This window comes from Athalia rosae, chromosome 4, assembly GCF_917208135.1.
Source record: "Athalia rosae chromosome 4, iyAthRosa1.1, whole genome shotgun sequence".
Taxonomy (NCBI): Eukaryota; Metazoa; Arthropoda; class Insecta; order Hymenoptera; family Athaliidae; genus Athalia; species Athalia rosae.
The window spans coordinates 361,923-381,795 of NC_064029.1; the positions used below are offsets into that span (position 1 = coordinate 361,923).

At 48.1% G+C, this 19,873-nt stretch overlaps 1 protein-coding gene across 6 annotated transcripts in view; it reads right to left on the minus strand.

Moving 5' to 3' along the window:
- LOC105687560 (heterogeneous nuclear ribonucleoprotein K) overlaps window positions 1-19,873 on the minus strand; it is a 57,141-nt gene that overhangs the window by 24,348 nt on the left and 12,920 nt on the right. Inside the window, exons 1-6 of one of the 6 annotated variants that reach the window (XM_020853245.2) lie at window positions 16,734-16,873; window positions 15,933-15,992; window positions 11,471-11,522; window positions 6,289-6,425; window positions 4,146-4,202; window positions 1,770-1,813 (exon numbers count right to left, since the gene is read on the minus strand). In XM_020853245.2, the coding sequence (XP_020708904.2) occupies window positions 1,770-1,813; window positions 4,146-4,202; window positions 6,289-6,420 (233 nt within the window). In that variant the 5' untranslated portion in view covers window positions 6,421-6,425; window positions 11,471-11,522; window positions 15,933-15,992; window positions 16,734-16,873. Of the gene's footprint in view, window positions 1-1,769; window positions 1,814-4,145; window positions 4,203-6,288; window positions 6,426-11,470; window positions 11,523-13,281; window positions 13,867-15,932; window positions 15,993-16,733; window positions 16,874-19,873 lie in introns of those variants that run through there. The other 5 variants (XM_048654584.1, XM_020853246.2, XM_020853243.2 and 2 more) reach the window with 5 other exon arrangements.

A 19,873-nucleotide genomic window follows, 5' to 3' on the forward strand; every position in this document is an offset into this window, starting at 1 on the left:
GGAGCACTCCGACCAGGAGCTGCAGAACTGAAATTCCGAAGTTGCGGTGTAATGTGGTTTTTAATAGACAGATAGAACGTGAATATGAATACTTGGGTCTAGGTACGAAATGAATATTCATCGCTCTAACAAGTGCCGCACTCCGAGCAGCGCTGTACGTACCTACCTAAACCTAGTTTTGAATCTGGAATAGAAGTGTATTTCTACAGCTAAATTAACGATTTTATCCCACTAATTGATAGTCGTATACGTCAATTAGACGTATACCTCCCTCCGCTGTGCAGGTATTCCGCGAATACTTCTTTCTCCGGTCGAATATCTCGTATTTGGTTTTTTATCGTCGAATCGTATGTAATTCTATCCATGGCGTAGGCTTTTCGTGAAAATCAGTGAAATGGATGGAGTATCTTTTGTAGAAAATAGACGTTTGTCAATTCGTGGGTACTTTCATTCGGGGTGGGTTAGAGCATAACGAGGGTCGTAGGGGGGCCGTCGATCGGAGGTTACCGGAACTATACTTGTGTGTGTAATCGTAGACGCAATCAGGCGCTGTGGGGGTCCTGAAACAACCGTATAAACGGTAGAGATGATTAACCAGCGCTTGCGGCAATTCGCACTTTCGTATTCGACGTTCCGCTTCCAAGTCGCAAAGTTTGCGATCGTAGCATTTTTGTAACGTCATCGTTTCGTTGCACGTGAACATCGTATTTCACAAACCCTTTGCCGTTCGTCACGACTGGTACCTCAACGGTGCAATATCATGAAATACGATCAATGAGAAGAACGGGATGAGAAAAAAATTATTTTCCAATCGTCCCAAACGAAGCAGGGGGTGCCAAATTTGGGCAACCGATTTCTCGGTGTACACCTGTAAAGTAGGCAACCCGAATAACTCGACTGGAACTCCAAGTGCGCGAAGATGAATCAATCCATTTATTTTCTGGCCTGGGATGAAAATGGTTCGGTGGCGTAAAAATGCATTCAACTGTGCAGGACATGATACCATGTGATACCGTTCGAAAGAAGAAATGAAATTGTGACTTTGTAACATCGAAGGTAAAATAATTGTAACGTTGACAAAAATCCGTCTCACTGGCCACACGTACGAACCAATAAAACTATTCTGGAACTGAGACACGTAGCTGTATCGTAGATATTTATGGTTGTATCGAACGTCATCGGGTCTTTCTTGGTTCGACGTGTGCACCCGCATACCAATGATCGACGCGTTAAGAAGTAGCAAAGTATAGCGATGCGTTGAAACAATTGTAGCGAAAATGGCCAGCGATGGTTGGTGAATACCCCGTTGAGTGAATCGGGGTGGATTTTCAAGGTGGAACATTGATCGGTTACTGGTTCAGAAATTGTGGCAATTGCTCGACGACGGTTACGATTGAAATCGAGATCCCCGGTGGGGCTCTGCGGACGCACGACCGTACATTCCATCGGGACGATACAGGAGTCGAGAAAAAAACAAGCGTCGTAGCCGTTGCATCGATAAGTTGTGCACGGCGATGGGAAAATCCCCTCGGCCGACCGAATGTACGTACACGTAATATACGAACAGTCGTGGCTGCGGGTAAAACGTTAAATGCGGCGATCACGTAGACATACCGCAACGTGTGATGCTGCCGTATCGATAATGAGAGAAACTGATCATTTTTCATCCATCGTCCTATATATATTTGATTGGTATATATAAAACTGCAATATTAGATGAGTAGAGAATAAATAGAATGAGAATTAGACAAAAGTGGTGTTGGCATTACCGTTCAGGTCCGGGACAGTCGGGTACAATGATTGAGGCTTTGTACTGTAGTTCATTCATTGGTAGAGTTGGTGGTGGTGATGGTTGGTGGTTCGTGGTGGTAGTAGTAGTAGTAGTAGTAGTAGCATGGTGGTGGTTGTTGTTGTTCATTGGTCGAATCGCAGATCGAGTTGGGTCGGGTCCATCGTTCCGGGCAGGGCACACGGCAGGGCACACGGCACAGGGCAGGGCAACCAGAGCAACCAGGGCAACCAGGGCAACCAAGGGGGCAACGGCCAGGGTCAGGGCGGGACCAGGGCACAAATGATCAACCAAGTTAGACCTAGTCTATTTTGCTCTTACACTCGTATTCGTATGCGTAATTATATGCCTACCCCCAAATCTCCCTAGAGTTCGACGATTTTCAGAGAAACCCACAATTTCCCATCGCCCCGATACAATCGTTTCAAGAAAACCGTTTCCACGCGAGGTACCCCAAAACAGAGAATAACGAATCGATGTTTTGTTTTTTCATTTTTTTCATTTTTTTTTCTTTTTTGTTCTCGAGAATCTGATCTAGAATTTTTTTGTTCGTCACGCGTAAAATCAGTTGAGAATTCAGAGATCCGTGAATCAAAACGGATTTCAAGATAAATCGTCGCGTGAAGAAGGAATAAAATTGCAGCAAACATTGTTCGAGTAAGATTGAAGTATTTTGATATCCCCCGACCCCCCTCCCCTATCTTTTGGACTCGAAGAAGCGTACCTGTCCCGCGAACGAAATCGTACACGCGCCTACATTCCCGATGCGTGTGATTCACGTGTAATTTTACAGCGTTATCTCACTGGACTTCCGTGAGGATGCCTACGACTGTGCCTCCGGACGCAACCGTTGCGGTTGCTCGATTCGATCTACACGTAAGACTGTATGTATACGGGAGGCACGATGTTTAATGGCTATCATCGGGGTGGAACGGGCGATTCTATTCGATGCGAAACAAGCGACGTCCAAACGCCGTATATTATAACCTTACGCACGACGTATCTCATCAGCGCAGCATCCTTCGTCGAGATGAACGTATAAATAAATATATGGCCAGGCATTTTTGTTACACGAATATATGGCGGTGTGTGTAGGTTTACATATCCGTATGCGATACCATCGACGATCGTATACATTACAGAGATGCCTGGAATATCGTTTCATTTCTCTATCCGAGCAGCGTCGAAGATTTATCCGTAAGCCGTGACATCGTTTGCACTCTACGTGTACATTCCCTGTGTTATAAATTATCAAAGAAACGATAAGTACCCAGGTATTTTAATACGATATTTTCTCATTTCTACAGAAATGCAAATCGATAGAGCAAATTGAAAAAATAATCGGGCCGTCGTATCGTGTATTTCGTGCGAAATGGAAATTTACTCGCTCATCGATGCGCCAAAGCCTGGAGTATACGAATAGGTGTATTCGATGCGAATGAAGAAATGCCTTCGAAAATTGACCTTACAAATAACGGTTTTAATTCAGCGTAGATTGCGGGTTCTAATATGTGCACGATGCGGTAAGCTGCATACGTCACGCCGAACATACAGATTGCATATACACCTATAATTCGTATGCCTACATCGCGCGCAGTGCGATTCCGGTGAAACTGGTTGCGATCCACGCAGTCGTCGAAATATTCGAATTTCTCGGGGTCCGAATGAGCCCGAGCTGCGCTGGAGTCAGCCTAGTCAGCAGCGTAAACCGCTTTGTTGTGACGCGTCACCTTAAGGGTCGTAGACATCAACAAAGCTCCACGCCTGTGGCTACGCTGACTCCAGCGCAGCTCGGGCTCATTCGGACCCCGAGAAATTCGAATATTTCGACGCCTGCGTGGATCGCGACCACCTTCGCCGGAATCGCACGGGATATACGCATAATAATATAGGTATATGGCTATATTTAGTTTGCGTCAAGGTTCCCACTAAATAATAACGATATGTACTACTAATAGTTATAATATTAATACTAACAATAATAATAACAACAACAACAACGACGATAATATAACAGAAATAATCATAGTCGTAATAAGATTGACAATTTACAGTGGTGAATCTGTGACAAATCAAATAAAATAAAATAATGAAATCGAGAGAAAAAAAAACGTCACTGATATCGGGCATAAAAAAAGAGAGTTCAAGTTAGAGGGAAATGATCATTTGCACGTGTGATCGATCATTGCAGATACAGTGCATCGCGGATCAAACTGAGAGAAAACTAAGTAAATAGATGAAAAACCACGGTTGGAGTGCGTACGTAAACCTCTCTGGTGTGCCCAAGAAAGAATTTCTCCAAATAAATAATAAAAAAAGAAAAAAAAATACTGATTTAAACAAATTTGATACTGACCTGACTTCTGAGTTTTGTGATATTTTGTCCTCCCTTGCCGATAATCGAACCGGCAACCTGCAACAAAAACGGTACAGTAATTTTTATTTCTTGTTAAATTTGCATTCCAAAAAAATGAAATCGAAGTTCATCCAGTAATTGGCATCTGCCGTACAACCCACGCGCTCGAACGGTAATCTTAACGAGGTTGCAAGGAAAATTAAGATTGTTACAAAAGTATGAAGATTTGACGACCTCCGATATAACGACGTGTGGTTCGCCTTGCCGAAAGTTGTCGGTAATCGAAACCTGCGCCTAGTTTCGTCATACAGATATACCGCACAGGTGCCCGTGTGTAAGTCTACAATAACGTGGTACAAGTTGCGGTTTGGAGTCGGCCGTTCTAGGATCGCCTTAATATTTATCGAGCGGTACGTTAATTGATGGGGTAATACAAAACGGTTTGCGATTACCGTATAAATATAATTAGAATAATCAGACATCGAACGTTCTTGGAAATTAAGAGCATATGACGATTAATTAACTCGCGCCGATTCTCCCGAGAAATTCCATATTCCGTCTAGGAATAGATAGGCGTACGTGCGTACCTACGACACGAATAGTTGGCATAAATTCATGCATTTATTATACGACGAATTAGCATCGGATTCGTTGTGATAAATCGTCACGCACTGTTACCCGGTGTAATAACGCTGGTGCCGATCGATACGTATTACCGCTGCCATGCCGGTGCTGAGTTCATTTTCACGTGAGATTATCTTGCGAGTGATTCCGCGGCTTTCAATGAGCATGGAATTAATTACCTATTGATTTCGTAATTTCACGTACGTAGCTCGCACGCGTACGCTTGGATATGATCGGTGTGCGCGAGTAACGTCGTCGATGTACGTACGTATGTACATACGTTACAGAAAACAGGTGCAACTTACGTACACGCGATTTCATTTACATAAATGCGTAATTCACGTATCGCGCAATGCCGGTAAATACCGTTGCATTTTTCATCAAACGAACCTTATCCGCCAACTCACAGGTTATTTGATCGTTGCGGCAAAAGCTCGAATATATGGTGATCACGGGGCGACTGTGACGGGTCTTTGAAAATAATATTTCTCCGGTTATATTTTCGAAAATCAGCCGGTCCGTCGCTTCGACCTCTCCTCGTCGACTCGTCGACCCACGCGAAATTCACAGTGCGTATTTCGACTCTAGAAATCACGTGGCGCTACTTTTTTTTTTAACGAATTTACGAGCAATAACGCGAGTGCCGCGATGTAATCTTTTACCAGGTTCCATGAATATCGCGAGGCTGGTCATTATTCCGTCATCTTACAAGGATACAAAGACAAACACACGAGGAGATAAGTGCGCCTTTGATTTAATCTCGATGAACACGTTTCATCATCGACGTAAAAGTTACGAATGCTGTTATTATCACGATTATCATTATATTATTACTATCGCAATGATTCCGAGTATAGGTGTACACGTATGCAGAGAGAGAGAGCGATTCAAGGGAGCGTTTCGTTGCACCGTTGACTTGAAAAAAGATCACATATTTGAATAACGGAGGTGCGGACCTTTTCAGCAGCTGATAACCCGATGGGAATCACTCACCCCGCGAATTATAAATTACCGTACGTCTGTTTGAACGACGAGAAAGCCGCGGTGATCAGATGAGTGAACGGAGAAGTAATTCGAGCGAAAAAATGTTGATCTCTTATCGAACAGGCGTAACGTATAACGGGTCGCCGGGTACGAAACAATAAGCGGAAACGTCGGAGAACCGGAGCACCGAACCCTTGGCGGTGCCCCGGTCAAAATTCGAATGGAAACTTGGAGCAGCGGCGCGTAAGTAAGTCAATCTCGGATCGCGAAACTCTCTTTTTCAACGGCCGTGATGCGAGCACGCGTTGTCGAAATACTTGAAATTCGGCGCGCGAGCAACTTGGAGCATATCGCAACGACGTTGAACGAACCGTCGAGCCTCGGTCGCGGTAACGGAAATGAAATATCGTCGAGAGGTTTCCGAAAGGAGAGATGAGGATCAAAACGACGCCGACGCCGACGACGATAGGAATGATGAAGACCGCGATGTAACAACGAGGGGGGATACTCCGCTGGAACGGACGAGATAACGTACCTTGCTGGGTATCAGAAGACGGAGTTCGTCGTCACCTTGACGGTAGCGTTTGTGAGGACTGGTGGGGCCACCTCCGCCACCTCCTCCACCTCCTCCGCCGGTCATGGTACCACCGTCGGCCTCGCGTTTCATTATTCCTGAAACAGAGAAGACGGAAAAGGTCAAGCGATCGCTCGTGCTGAAATGTGGAACTCGTTGGATAAAGCGGCGCGCGGTTTTCTTCTTCCTTCTCTCGTTTGTCATTCGGAGAGGCGGTCGTTCCTTCGATTATCGTACACGCGAAGCCTCGAAGGTATCGAGACAACGAGGCGAACCCAGTTGCGCGAGTCCGAGTATCGTCTCGTACCGCGGCGGATATTCAACCGAGGGATACTTCAGACATGCCCCTCGCGCAGCACTTGACTCTACCGTGGTTCGCTTCACTTGGCAATTCTCCCTCCTGTAGCTGCTCCGGGAAATACAGGAGTGTCTACGGAGAACCGTCGGAGTAAGCTATACGTACGCGTTACGCTCACGGCACAGGTAGGCGCGACGACGGACGTGCAAGGACGAAACCAAGGGCGTCGCGACGCGTGCGAAATTAAGGGTGGTGACGGCAATCCGATCGTCGGTCGATCATCGCTTTCGTCGATCTTCGCGCGTGACCCTCGCGCCCGAGGTACTACTGTGATTTTTCTGTATTCCGAATCGCTTCTCTTCCCCGGGGTGTGACTTTACGGTGGCAAACGCGGACGCGCGAGATCGCACGATCGGGTCATCGCGTAGCGAACGCACGATCGCGCCACGACCACCGGATGAAGAGACAAAAAGCTCAACTGGAACAATTAGTTTTAATTGGCGAGCCACCGTCGCCGCGTATGCGATAGAGAGCGGAGACGGATGACGCGGCGGAGATGTGGAAGCCGGGCGTTGCGGATAGACGGAAAAATCTAAGGAGTCTGGAGTCACCGCGAGTTAAAAAATGTCATCGAGATAATAGCGAAGCAACACCTCTCCCACGTACGCTTGAGATTTCGTAGGTTTGGATCGCTCGGGGCATATTGTTTCGCTCGGAGATAAAATATCCGATTAACCGCAAGATAGCGAATCGGATACGACGATGTTTCTTTATTCACTTTTGTTAGTCGGAGTCGACATTTTCCAGCACGGTGGGCAGCTGGTTATTCGCACAGAAACTGTATACTCGCGGGTTCCGCAGCGTGCGTAAAGATAAACGCACCCGCGACATCGAGTGCTGTACGTACGACGCTATTTTCTGCCCACGCGGCCATTACCGGCGTACGCTCTGACGTAAATAATTCACTTCGCCCAATGTTGTTGTACGAGCGAGTACACCGTGTACATGGGTCGGTTGGATACTTTCCGTTGATCCCAAAGAACGCGACGAAGGTGCACCCGGAGAAACGGGACTATTTCGATTTTGCGAAAACTGCGCACCCGCGAATGAATGATAAAAACCGAAGGAGGAAAACGGAAAGTAAACTAATTGTCGGTCCACGCGTCTGGATCACCTCGTGTACTCGAATGTTTCGAAAATTCAGGTAAGTGAAGAGGGAGATTTTTTCACGAAGAATGTCGAATGTGATCTTTCGAGCGATACGCCTGGAATATTTTCTGGTTAATTTTTACCTCCGTGCGTTGAGGAATTTTCGGCGGACAAAAAATAAAATGGGGAAAATAGAAGGAATAGAAGAAGTGGAAAAAAAAATAGGAGAAATTGATGAGGAACGGATAAAACCGCGGCGTGGAGTCGCGTGCGCGCCAGGACTTGGCGTGACTTACCTTTGGGGTCGTGTTTGCACGAGGTACCTATCGCATGGGTGGCTAGCTGGATGGTTACGGGCACAGCACACACGCGGGGGGATGACAAAATGACGGAGAACCGCTCGCTGTTCGCCTCTACCTCCGGCTCTACCCTTACCCTAACCTCTGGCTGCGGCCGTGCAGCCCGGTGAAAACACGCGACAGCGAGGAGAGGAGGAGGACAGACGCCAAAGAGTCTGCAACGATACGCGGTGCCACGAGCCCGTGGTGCGTGCGGCGCCGTCGAGTCCGACGCGAATGTCCTCGAGGGAAAGACGACGTCAATTAAGGGAGAGAGGATCAATTAACCGACGGAGTAAGCTCCTCCGTAGCGTTGTCCGCGAGTGGGCACCCCTACCTGGAAATCGGTACAACCGCCGGATGATCCGCGAGCATCGGACCTGCGACGGTCGTGGAGCGCACTGGGCTGGAATCCGATGATTTTCGGATCCCTTTCCTTTACCTCGTACCGATTGAAAAGTGCATCAGCCGAGATTTCGGACGATTTTCAAGAAAATCCACTATGCGACACAATCGCCGCGATAACGGAGCGTCCAGACATGCGTTTGATTCGAAAATTCGACGGCATTTCGGGAATCAGGAAGTAGATATTCAGGGGGGGAATAACCCGAAATATGGTATGACTCAGGGGGTCGAACGTGACGCGATCGCGCTACCGAGTATTGATCGCTTGGAGCAAACTCGAAGCCCTGCCTATTTTCTTTTTTACACTTTATCTTTCTTTTTTCTCTCTTCGCGGCACTTTGCTTGTTTTATGTCTTTATCGGGGATTCGTTTCATTCTCTGTCTTCGTGATTTGATTCGATTTGTCAAATTTTCATCTCCTCTCTTTTTTTCGAGTTTATTTTCTTTACGACCGGTAACGCTTACTCCTGGGTTCACTCGTTTCTTCATCCCTCGTGGCGATTCGTTTTTCCCGACAAGGTCGATCGGAGAAGGATATTCGTCGTACGGGTGTACGTATCCCAGCTAAGCTGTTACGCAAACCGTACGTGAAACATACGAATAGCAGGTAGAGTGCTCGATTGGATTTTGTTCGATCGAAAGACGGTTCCCGACCCTGCGGATGAAAGGGCGAGAAATTCGGCGTATTCCTCGTCGCTCGGACGAACCACCTCTACCGATCCGCGAGTCGCGACGGGGGCTCGTTTTTCAAACGTTAATTAGTTCTCCCGCTCGAGGTCGCGCTTGGGGATCCCGCGAACGGGGCCAGCCGGTTATGTGTACTTTTCTAATATCATCCTCGAAAGTGCACACAACTTTTCCGTCGCGTCACGATACGTTACGTCACGTTACGGTGTATTTTTATTTTCCGGTAAATATAGCCGTACCGTACAAAGTTCAGGGCGCGGCGGCGTTACTCGAGAGGATTCCTTCCGTATACTTATAACTAATTCGTGGCCCGCAGCGGATGGAGATACAGGCGCCATACCGTACCAACTCGGAAGACGGTTTCAAGTTCGTACGAAATACGTACACGTCCACCTAACTTTGGTCAATTACCCGGAGTGCTATAAACGAAACGGTCGCCTGGCTGTAGCTGTCATTTTATGTACAGAGTACAACTGGATGGATTCTCCGTCGTCGCTACTCGTCTTCGTTGGATACCCGATCGCATACAACTCCGATACCCAGTTCTTTCGTGATTCGCTGCAATATGCCGCTTACTTCCCGTTTTACATATTTCGTCCGTATCACGGGAATCTTCCGATTGTCGTCGTCCCGCGATATGGAAAGGGGAAGAGCGGAGTTCGTTGAAATTATACGAGGATTGAACATTTAAATTAGAAAGTAGTCGAAATAACCGCAACTACGTAGAATCGCGTGAAACTGATCGTGAGAAAGGAAAATCATTCGGTGTATCGCGAAAGCCGACGTACACCCGACAAGGATTTGCCCGCTCTGGATCACAGACATCCACCGCCACGTCGAAGGAAGGCGTACGAGTACTCCGAGCTTTGGTACGGAACCAAATTTCACGTCACCGGGACGGAAAATATTGCGGAAGAACATCGAGAATCCATCGCCATCCCCGTTCGTTTCATCGAAATGATCAACGCGCTCGGTTCATGTGCTGCCGCGATCGATCGACGTAGATTCGCGCGACCGGAAATATCGCGTCGAATTTGTTCCAAATTTTACGGGCTTTTTAGAGAATATCGATGGAAATTTTTCCTCTCTTTCTCTCTTTCTCTCCGCGTGTATCGGAAAATACGATTGCGCGGGTCAAAGGTTCGCTACATTATGCAGACAACTGTTATACGAAAAGGAGGTTTTGTACAGCGTCGGGGGCAAAAGCTCGAAAATTCCATCTATTTCACCCATCGCGTGTCCGAAGAATCAAAATGAATCGATACAAAGGTTTGTATTTATACATACAAACACACCTCCTAGATTCGAAGGGGTGTTGGGTACGAGAAATTTACATTTTGATTCTCAATTTATGTGATCCGCGGTTCGGTGTTTGCACATTGATACAGGTGCGAATCTCCCGCAAGGGCGGAGGAAAAGAAAAATACTTAAAATCCGTACGATCGAGAGTAAGTCGTACGTCTCAATTTTCATAACAACGCGTCGACGTTCGTTCGCGATATCGACGAGAAAACGAGATAATTCGTCATTCGACTCCGATTATCGACGACACGGCGTTGGAATAAAATTCAAATTTTCACCTCGAGCGAACCGAGTGAAACTTTCCGGCCAGACTGTACTCTGGAACAAGCGTTATGCACCCTTGGTTAGGGTGTAACGCCCTCAGGGTTCACAAACACGCGCCAGACGGATGGATGAGCGGACGGGACTGGTTTTTCTCTACTGCACGAGCGGAGTATACGCAAGGTATATAATCCTCACGCCAACCTCGACTTCCTGTTCGACGCAACATAGGTAAACGGAGGCGGTATACCTGTATCCGTACCCGCGTTATTCCAACAGCGAACAGCTACATGAAAAAAAGTACGCTATCGGAAGAACGCTGTTTTGGGGGGCGATTCCCGAAAATCTTACGAAAATCTCACTCGGAAGAACTACGCTCGCGTGTCGCTCCGAAATTCTGCGTTAATCCGAAGCGGAAACAGGGAGTCGAATTCCGGACAACTTCGGCTTCGTACACCCGATACACATATCGGAAGCGAACGTGCGACGATGTCAAATAGAATTACGAATATCGACCCGAATCCGAAAAATAGAAATAACGGAATGAAACGCGGGCAGTCGGAGTTTTTCCATTCGAGACGACGAGGTAGCAGCTCGTAGTCGGCGCTTTTTCAAGCGGGGAGGAAATATTGCAGAGAAATTGATCGGTAAACGAAGAAGAAAATGAGGTTGAAAATGAAAAAATTTCGTTAATCGGACTCACCAGTAATGATGTGAGAGTCGGCCTGACCTTCCGGATAACCTGCTCGTGCGTCCTGAAAAAATGAACAGAAAAATCAACTATTTTTTTTAGCTTTCCTTTGCATTGCTTGTGGTTTTCAATTCCACTTTTATATCGAAAATTATTTATTTTCCCACCACATCGCGTCAAACTTTTCACCGAGCGCACGCGAAGTAATCGATGATATTCAACGAATGCAGAGTCCGAATTGTTTGTTTCAAATTAAGCGTACGTTTATAAATTCGGAATCCGTATTCACGAGCCACTTTTAGCACCGAAAGCGCTGAGCTGATTATTTTTTCTTCTTTCTGCGATGAATTTTCCACGTGGAGGAAATCCATGTAGTCGAGAAACTCGGAGGAGTAGAAACAAACCGCGGGAGACCGGTCCACGCACCCCTGCGAGACCGCTACTTTTCGCGACGTACGCGTGCAAAGGTGCCGATCGCAGGTTCGGATTCCCTGGTCGAGTGAGCGAAGCCACGTGACTTTGGTGGACGAGTGCGTGAATTGGGAATCATTCGAGACAAAAGTGTGTACGTATCGGAGTAGAGGGTAGAGGGAGAGAAGGAGACGCGCTCCGCGTCGTCTCTGGCCCCTGAGGTATTTTAATCACGAGTCGAGGGAACGGGGCAAAAGGAAAGGGAGGGACGATCGATAGACGAAACAGGAGCGAGCGGAGCAGGGGGTAGCTCTTTACGTAAACTCCCAGAAGTCGGTGGTGGGAAGGAATTTAATTGAGAGGGATTTCGAATCCGAGTTAGGAACTGTACGCCGCGTACCCAGCCCCCAGCCCCCAGCCCCCAGCCCCCGTGCAACGTACACCGACGAATTGGAAAGAATTCGACGATTGTTCGACCGATTACTTCCACTCTCCGTTCGCTGTACTTCTCGCCATTTCTCAATTACGAGGGTCAAAAGCACACCAAAGTTCAAGGTCTCGCGACTGATATTTCTCGCGTCGCCCCATCGGACTCGGGGAACTCGCGTCGTCCTACAGAGGGAACATCGTTACTCGCGAATGCGGCGAGAAATTTAGTGGACATTTTGGTGGCGTACGACGCCGATAAAACCGCGTACCGTGAGAAAAGATTAAAATAAAACCCCTCGGAGCGTCGGGGGGAGCGGGAAAAAAAAAAGCAAAATTTCGAAACAAAAATCTCGCGTTTCATTCACACGAAATATATACCGTACACCTACGTAACCCCTGTATCGCTCCGTCGCGTAATCGATACCGGAACGTTAGTTTTTATTCACGATATTATATGACACGGACGCGGGTAAGGAGGTGTTTGGTTCAATTCCATGTCCGTAATTATGGGAAAGTAATCCCGAGAATCAGGCGAATCTAAATTTCGAGGGTACACGAGTCGTCGCTCCGCTGCCTCGTGACGATTTATTTCCTCGGTCGGTCGAAAGTTCCTACCTCTCGGGCAACAAGTGACGCAAAGTAGGACGAGTAAACTCCCGCATACGTAAGATGATCATCGCACGATGAAATCGGACGAACGCGTCGACTTCGAGCGAGACGACCGACCGTTCGCGTTCCTTTGAATTACAGGGATAACGTGCCTCCGTGGAATCGGATTCCAATCGTCGGGGAGGACGCGCAGGTGATTTTGAAAAATTGACGGAAGCCAAGTCCGAGTTCGATCGTCGGGGCGAACGGGGGCGATCAAGGTCCAACGGTGAACGCGGCGCGACGTGAAATTCCCTTTTCTCGAGGTGAGCGTGATTCGGTTGGCGAAAAGAATTGGATTTTGAAAAAAGATGTTACATGAGTGCGTACGATACCTGCGTATATTTTTGGAAATCAATCGACGCTGACGACGACTGCGAACCCTGTAGAATCGAACGTTTCACCATGGATATTCGTTTCAACGACAAGGTCCGTCGAAATTTGAAGATGTAAAACTCACCCTCGACCGCGCGAGACGATTCGCGGACGAGTGAGCGAAAACGGGGCGAATCGCGACGAGTTCTCGATAACGAGCGGTCCGCTAGCGCGAGCGGTTCGACGGCGAAGAAACGCCCTCGTTTGTACGGAGTCGAGTGCACGGCACCGCGCGTTTACAACCGTCAACATCGACGTGATATTTTTCAAAGTCCGCACGGACGGGGGTGTCGGCTACGTTTCGATCGCGGTGCACATCTCGTACCGTGTGGCGTTGCGAAGAGAAGAAAAAAAAAAAGAAAAAAAATGGAGATAAAAAATATCAACGAACCGACAAAACCGACCGACCGTCCGAACGACTGGGCGAGACCCCGCGGCTTTCCGAAAAAGACGATAACCGACGAGGATGAGTCATTAGGGGAATCGTACTCCCGTACTCCCGTACCCCCGTGTAACGTCTTCGCCACGCGCACATATATCGATCAGCTGATGGCCGCGTGAATACTGAGGCTCACTCGTCGAGTTCACCCCTATTACTGCGCCGCGGCGCCTGCGCCCGCAACGTCGCGACGCCTCCCTCCGTCGTCCCCGCACATACACTCCGCGATCCATCCCCTCCCGTTATCTCCTTCCTCTAGGACTCGTTCTAGGACCTCTACTTTCTTCCCTCGATCGCCACTGAGGGGAAAAACCGAAGCAGCGTTGCGATTTTTTCACCGTGTGCGGCGTACCCGCGGTGCACCGAGCACCGAGCTCCGAGGATAATGAGCAAAATTAAGGATCGATTCGACGGACGAGTGAAACCGGGTGGGGGGGGTGAAAAATCCCGATAATCGAGTCCGATTCGAATTTTTTGCTTTCTCTTTTTTTTTTTGTCCGTTGATACGCGAATCATTTTTCATCGATGCGATACGCCGTCACCGTCTCACCCCGCGTTCGCACCTCGATTTTTTTTTGGCCGCGTTCTCGTCCACCATTTTTATTTCAAAAAGAAAAGTCTACGACAAGTTCGCATCCGTCTCGTCCCACGAGGTAGCAGTTTAAATATTCGAGTGTCGGGTATATACGAGTTCAACTGTATTATCATTTAACTCGCTTCCTGAATTTTTCATACCTTCGTACAGGTTGGATGTACAGGTGAAGAATGCCCACACTCCTGTTCGAAGGTGGAATGCTTCATAAATGCACATTTGTAAATATAAAGTAGACGATGACAGTGTGTCGAGGATCGTAACGTCCGGTTAAAATGTCTGGATCTTTTTTTCTCCGTTTTTCGTTTCTCGACGACGTTAATTTCGGTATTATCAGATTCCCCGGTAAGGCGGGATGAAACATTTCTTTCTCTTTTTTCAATATTTTCATATCTTTGTTTCGGCGACGACGCGGGGGTAAAAGCTCGGCGTTAAAAAATAACGGTCAGGCGGGATTTGCGGGGTAGCGAACCGCTGCACGGGGAGGGAAGGAAAAAGGAAAAGAAAGCGAAAATATGGGGAGTTATACGTACGTACGTACGTACGCGGTCGCGCGTTTTTCCAGATTAGAAGTGGAACAGAAAGGCGACGTGATATTCGTTCTCTCTAGTTCTTCGCCAGCTCTCGCCGCTGTATTCACGGGCGTGTAACGCAAAGAAAAAGTAGCAAATCACGCGGCGTGTGCGATATACCTCTAGGCACTTGTACGATACTCGTCAACGACGAATCCTACACGTCTCTCGCTACTTCTTTTTTATTACCTTTCGCGAATTTTCCATTCTTTTTCATTCCCTCTCTCTTTGCTACGCGTAACTCTTCAATTCTCCTCTTTATTACGTTTAAACGGATGTTTTGAAAGCAGAACTATATATCTCTTCGTATGTATGAGAAGTCGCCGGAACGAAGGATATCAAATATTAGACGACGGAGTAATATCGGTATGCCCGAAAAAAAGGAATGAAAATAGGAAACGGAAAGAAAAGAATATTTAAAAGAGAAGCGGAGATTAAGAACCGCGACGGACGCAAGTATTTCCTCAAATAGTTTGGTACCGTCCGAGAATCAAGGTGTCGTTGATAATACACGCGAGGTGACGATTCGTTCCAGCGACAATAATTACAGAAAATTTGAAGACGTACGATAATGGAGTGGAGTCGCGTTGGTACAGGTGTGTAGATTACGCGTGTACACACCTAGATTAGACCCGACATCGCTACGATTTCACGGCGTTGCGGGTGTTGAAATCCGCGGTTAACTTTCCTCGCAACCGAAGACCTTCGTATCGACATTTTATACGCGTAGTCGGAACTCCGTACTCGCAGATAACGTCCCGGACTGCGGAGCATCGGCGTTGTATTCGAATGTTCGAGAGATAAAATCACGAGGAAAAATATCGGAGGACGATATCGATGGAAAGACAACTTTGTTTTCTCATCGAAGGAACTTATCTTTTTGAATAACACAGATTTGAGCGTTTCAGGGAAAAACTCGGCTCTTGTAGCCTCGCGAATCGAGAAATGACGCGCTCGTGTGATACAAGTTCAGATAGAGGTACGATGGGTATTGTTCGATGGGCTTACCGTGGTATCGGTGAATGAGAGCTTAATTAAAAGCTCTGTCTATCGAAGTAACTTCCGTAACTGAAACAAAGAGAAAACCACAGATTTATCATAGTGAAATAACGAAAGCTTCGTAGGAACAAGGGGAGATGTACACCGGGAGTAATGAATAAATTGCCTCGATTCCGCGGAACGACGGTGAATATTTCAAAGACAAAAGGACGTCGTTTCGTCCGACGAGGATCGGATGATCTTCGATCCTGATACGTCGCACTGTGGTACACAACGTTTGAAAAATCGACTTTTTTCGAGATGAAAGAGGTGGGAATCGGCGGGCGAACAACAACCGCGCAAAAGAGGTGACACTTTGGAGGTAATCCAGCTCCGAAATTCGCGACCCGTCCGACGAAAGGTACGCCCGAAAATGTGACGGGGTGAGCCTTGATCCACTTTGAGGGTTTACCCGCACACCTGTTTTCTCGTCTTTTTTCCCTCTCCTTCCCGTGCACACCGCTAAGCCTTTAATTTCAATTCTAGCCCTCCGCCTCGCGCGTAGCCTGAATTTAACTCGGCGTCCCGCCTGATAGGGGGAAAATCTTTTTGCCATCGACGACGCGAAAAATGTTTCGAACGCGGATCGTGAGATTTTGCGAACCTTGTGCGGAATAGCGTCGAGTCGAGCGAAACGAACGGAGGTTCTCCGGGCTCGCGAATGTGCGACGCGTTCTTTTCGGTGGAAACGTGTGAAGCGAACGCCGGTGGCGGGATCGACGTCGAAGATGTTATTTCGAGTTCGAGGGAGAAAACACAGCGGCTTCTTACAATTTGTTAGAGTATCTCGAACGATAACAAATGTGCAGCAACAGCGGCAGCGGCAGCTCGCCGCGCCGCGGCGTTCTTCATGTCGGCTAAGTCGCGTTCGAGGACCGTTTGTGGCTCTCGGGGTGCCCGATGTGGTCTCTTATCCAGGGGATCGCCCAATCAAAAAAAAACCGTCACCACGGTAGTTTGTGATTGGCCAACTACGGCCACCGCGAGGTTGGCTATTCGTCGTATTACCGAGTCGCCCTGGTTACGGTTCGCATCAACAATAACCCTCCCGAACAGGGTCGATATCGCGTACCTTTCGACCTGCCGTACACCCACCTTGTGTCCCCTGATTTTCCGCAGGTGGAATCTTCGAGAGACGCCGGTTAACCGAGAGCAAAAGGGACGCCGAAATCGAAACCGAGACCGGCGTGGACGATCGAACGACGCGCTGACTCTGAATTCGCATCGGGAAAACGAACGAACACCCACCGAGAATCAACCGCCCCCGGCTTTCGAATCGGTCGTCGACATTTCCGGCGAACTCTCCGACTCGAAACGCATCGGTTTCCAAACACCCGAAAGCCCTCCGTTCGCCACAGGTATGAATCGCTCGACGCGATTCATCGAGACGAGGAACAAACGCCGGACTCGGTCCCGTCGCGATTCACCCCGATCATTTCTTTTACCCCCCTATCGTCGTCGTCAAGCTGAATTCGGAGAATCGAATGAACGCCGATCGCGAAACATGTACGAAGAATCGTTTCCGTTAAAATAACAATCGATGACCGTCCGGGTACACCTGCATAGGAGGCGCACTGATCGAATAATATAAAAGAGAAAAGGAAAAAGGAAAAAGAGAGAAGAAGGGCTGCACGGAAAGTGGATAATGGTATACCGCCATCTGTACACCGGGTTTCCGTTCCGCTTGCACGTGCGGAGCCACAAGGCGCCTCGATAATAAACTATTGATAAAATAAGTTGATCGTTTCCGAGATATCTATAAATAATGTCGTAACGGGAGAAATTATTCGTCGGGTTAATTGCCCGACGATGTAGCCGCGGCGAAGACGATCGTTCGAACCGCGTCTGCATTAGGTTTTCAAAGGTGGCACCGGGTACGCAGCGCGGTCGTCTCACGTCCGAGACTCGGAGATTCCTCGCCTCTCGTCCCACTCGGCGAATAGACGATTTCTTTTCCATCGGAACCGGATTACCGGTCAACGAATCCCGCGGAGCGCCCCGCGCTACGGCAAGCCGACATCCGCAGCAGAGAATCGACGCGATTGTACCCGTAGCGCGATAACGAATCATCGTTTCCAGCCTCGTAGCCTTCGTTTCACGCCGATTCATATTTTCAGGCCGGAGTGATATTGACCGGTTCCATGTATTCCTCACAGTGAAATTCAACGATCGGATAATCGGTAAAACCTCCGAATGAATTTGATTTTTCGACTCGGAAATACGCGAAATTGTTTCTTCCGAGTCGTTGGTTACATGCGCTGGTATCCGTCCATTCCTTCACCTGATTCTTCTCAGCTGGTTCGAGGGCATTTCAACACCGGACAGGTACAACTGCGAGAATTTTTTTGCCTTCGTCGATTACCGAGTAATTGGGTTACGCTTGTTACACCGCGGTCGGGTTTTTGTTTTGCTAACATTCAATGTTCCTTTTGCGGATAAACGATGAGGTATTACGTTACGTCGTCGCACCTGAAAAATATCATTGATATCGACGGATGGCGAAAAACGTTGCTTGATTTCGGAGTGATTTTTCCCAAACTTTTCATTTCATGTACGGAGCGCAAAGAGAAGTTATTTTTCGATAATTCACGCAAAGTCGGCGATCGACGGAATTTACGCCCGATTCGTACCGGTCGATGGAAACGTCGAACGCTTTGTTGAATAATAAAGAACGTTGAATCCAATGACGCCGGTGCTATTATATTTCCCTCCGTACGTTTGACACGTGTACGTAGAAACAATGAACTAGAGCCATTTTCACAATTAATGTAACCGTTTCACATGCAAATTACACGTGAGAAATGTACCGCACATTATGATGGCGCGGTCGTGATACGCGGTTAATATAGCGCACGCGGTGTACGATTATGACAGCTGCAACAGTTCGTGTTGGGGTGCTAATTGTGAGTGGAGCTGAAAGACCGAAAGCGAAGAGGCTGAAGCGCAAAGCAGGCGCCGGCGATCGGTCGAATCGTCCTATTTATTCGAATAGCTCTTCAACGGGTATTGAAGGGGAAATAAAAACTCGAGGCCGGTAAATTGCGGAGAATCGATTCGATTAACGACGGAATTGAAAGATAGAAGGAAGTTTGCTCGGTAGTTAGGTAACGGGGTAGTGGTATCGTTACGTATCGAAAAGTTGAAACAATTTCGGACGCACCGAGGTGATTGAACGAAATCATCGGTATAACATGTCCTGCAGTTCGGGTGCCGCGTGTTCAACGAGTTCAATATTCGTCTCGATGAATAAATCATCGGCGACTACGTCGATAACGACGGCTGGAGAGTCGACGTTCGACGAGGAGGAGAAGAGGAACCCCCCCCCCGCGCACGTTGCGTCCCGTTTTTAAACGGACCCAACGACGACGAACAATGTTCGGACTCGGGGTAGATTTCAGGGAGAAAGGTTTCCTCCGGTAGTAAATTGAAGTGAAGCGAGGCGAAGCAGATCGATCCGAGCGTCTAAAATGACGCGACATCGAGCGTTTGTGTCGCTAAATTTTGTCGAGTAACGAGTGGATGTATTCTGGGTCCCCGACACCCTTCTTCGCTCGCGAACGCCAGCGCGATACGGTCGACGTCGAGGTTATACTTTGCTCTATAATTACGCTAGGGGTTCACATCGGCAGCAGGTACCCACGTAGAAGCGGTGCGAACGTTTCCAGCTCTTTCTAATTCTACTTTACCTAGCCGTATCCAACCGAGGCGCCCACGTCACCGCATCGCCACCGGCAAACCCCAAGGAATGGCAAACTAGTGTGGGACATCGCATCTGCCGGAGCATATTTGATATCCGGAGCCGGTGTCCGTCTATACCGCTCGCGAGCTGACTATGAAATTCCCTCTCGTAGAGTCGCCCGAAGAAAAAAAAGGAAAAGTGGAAAGGCAGAGCCAAGTGTCGGCGGAGCGGA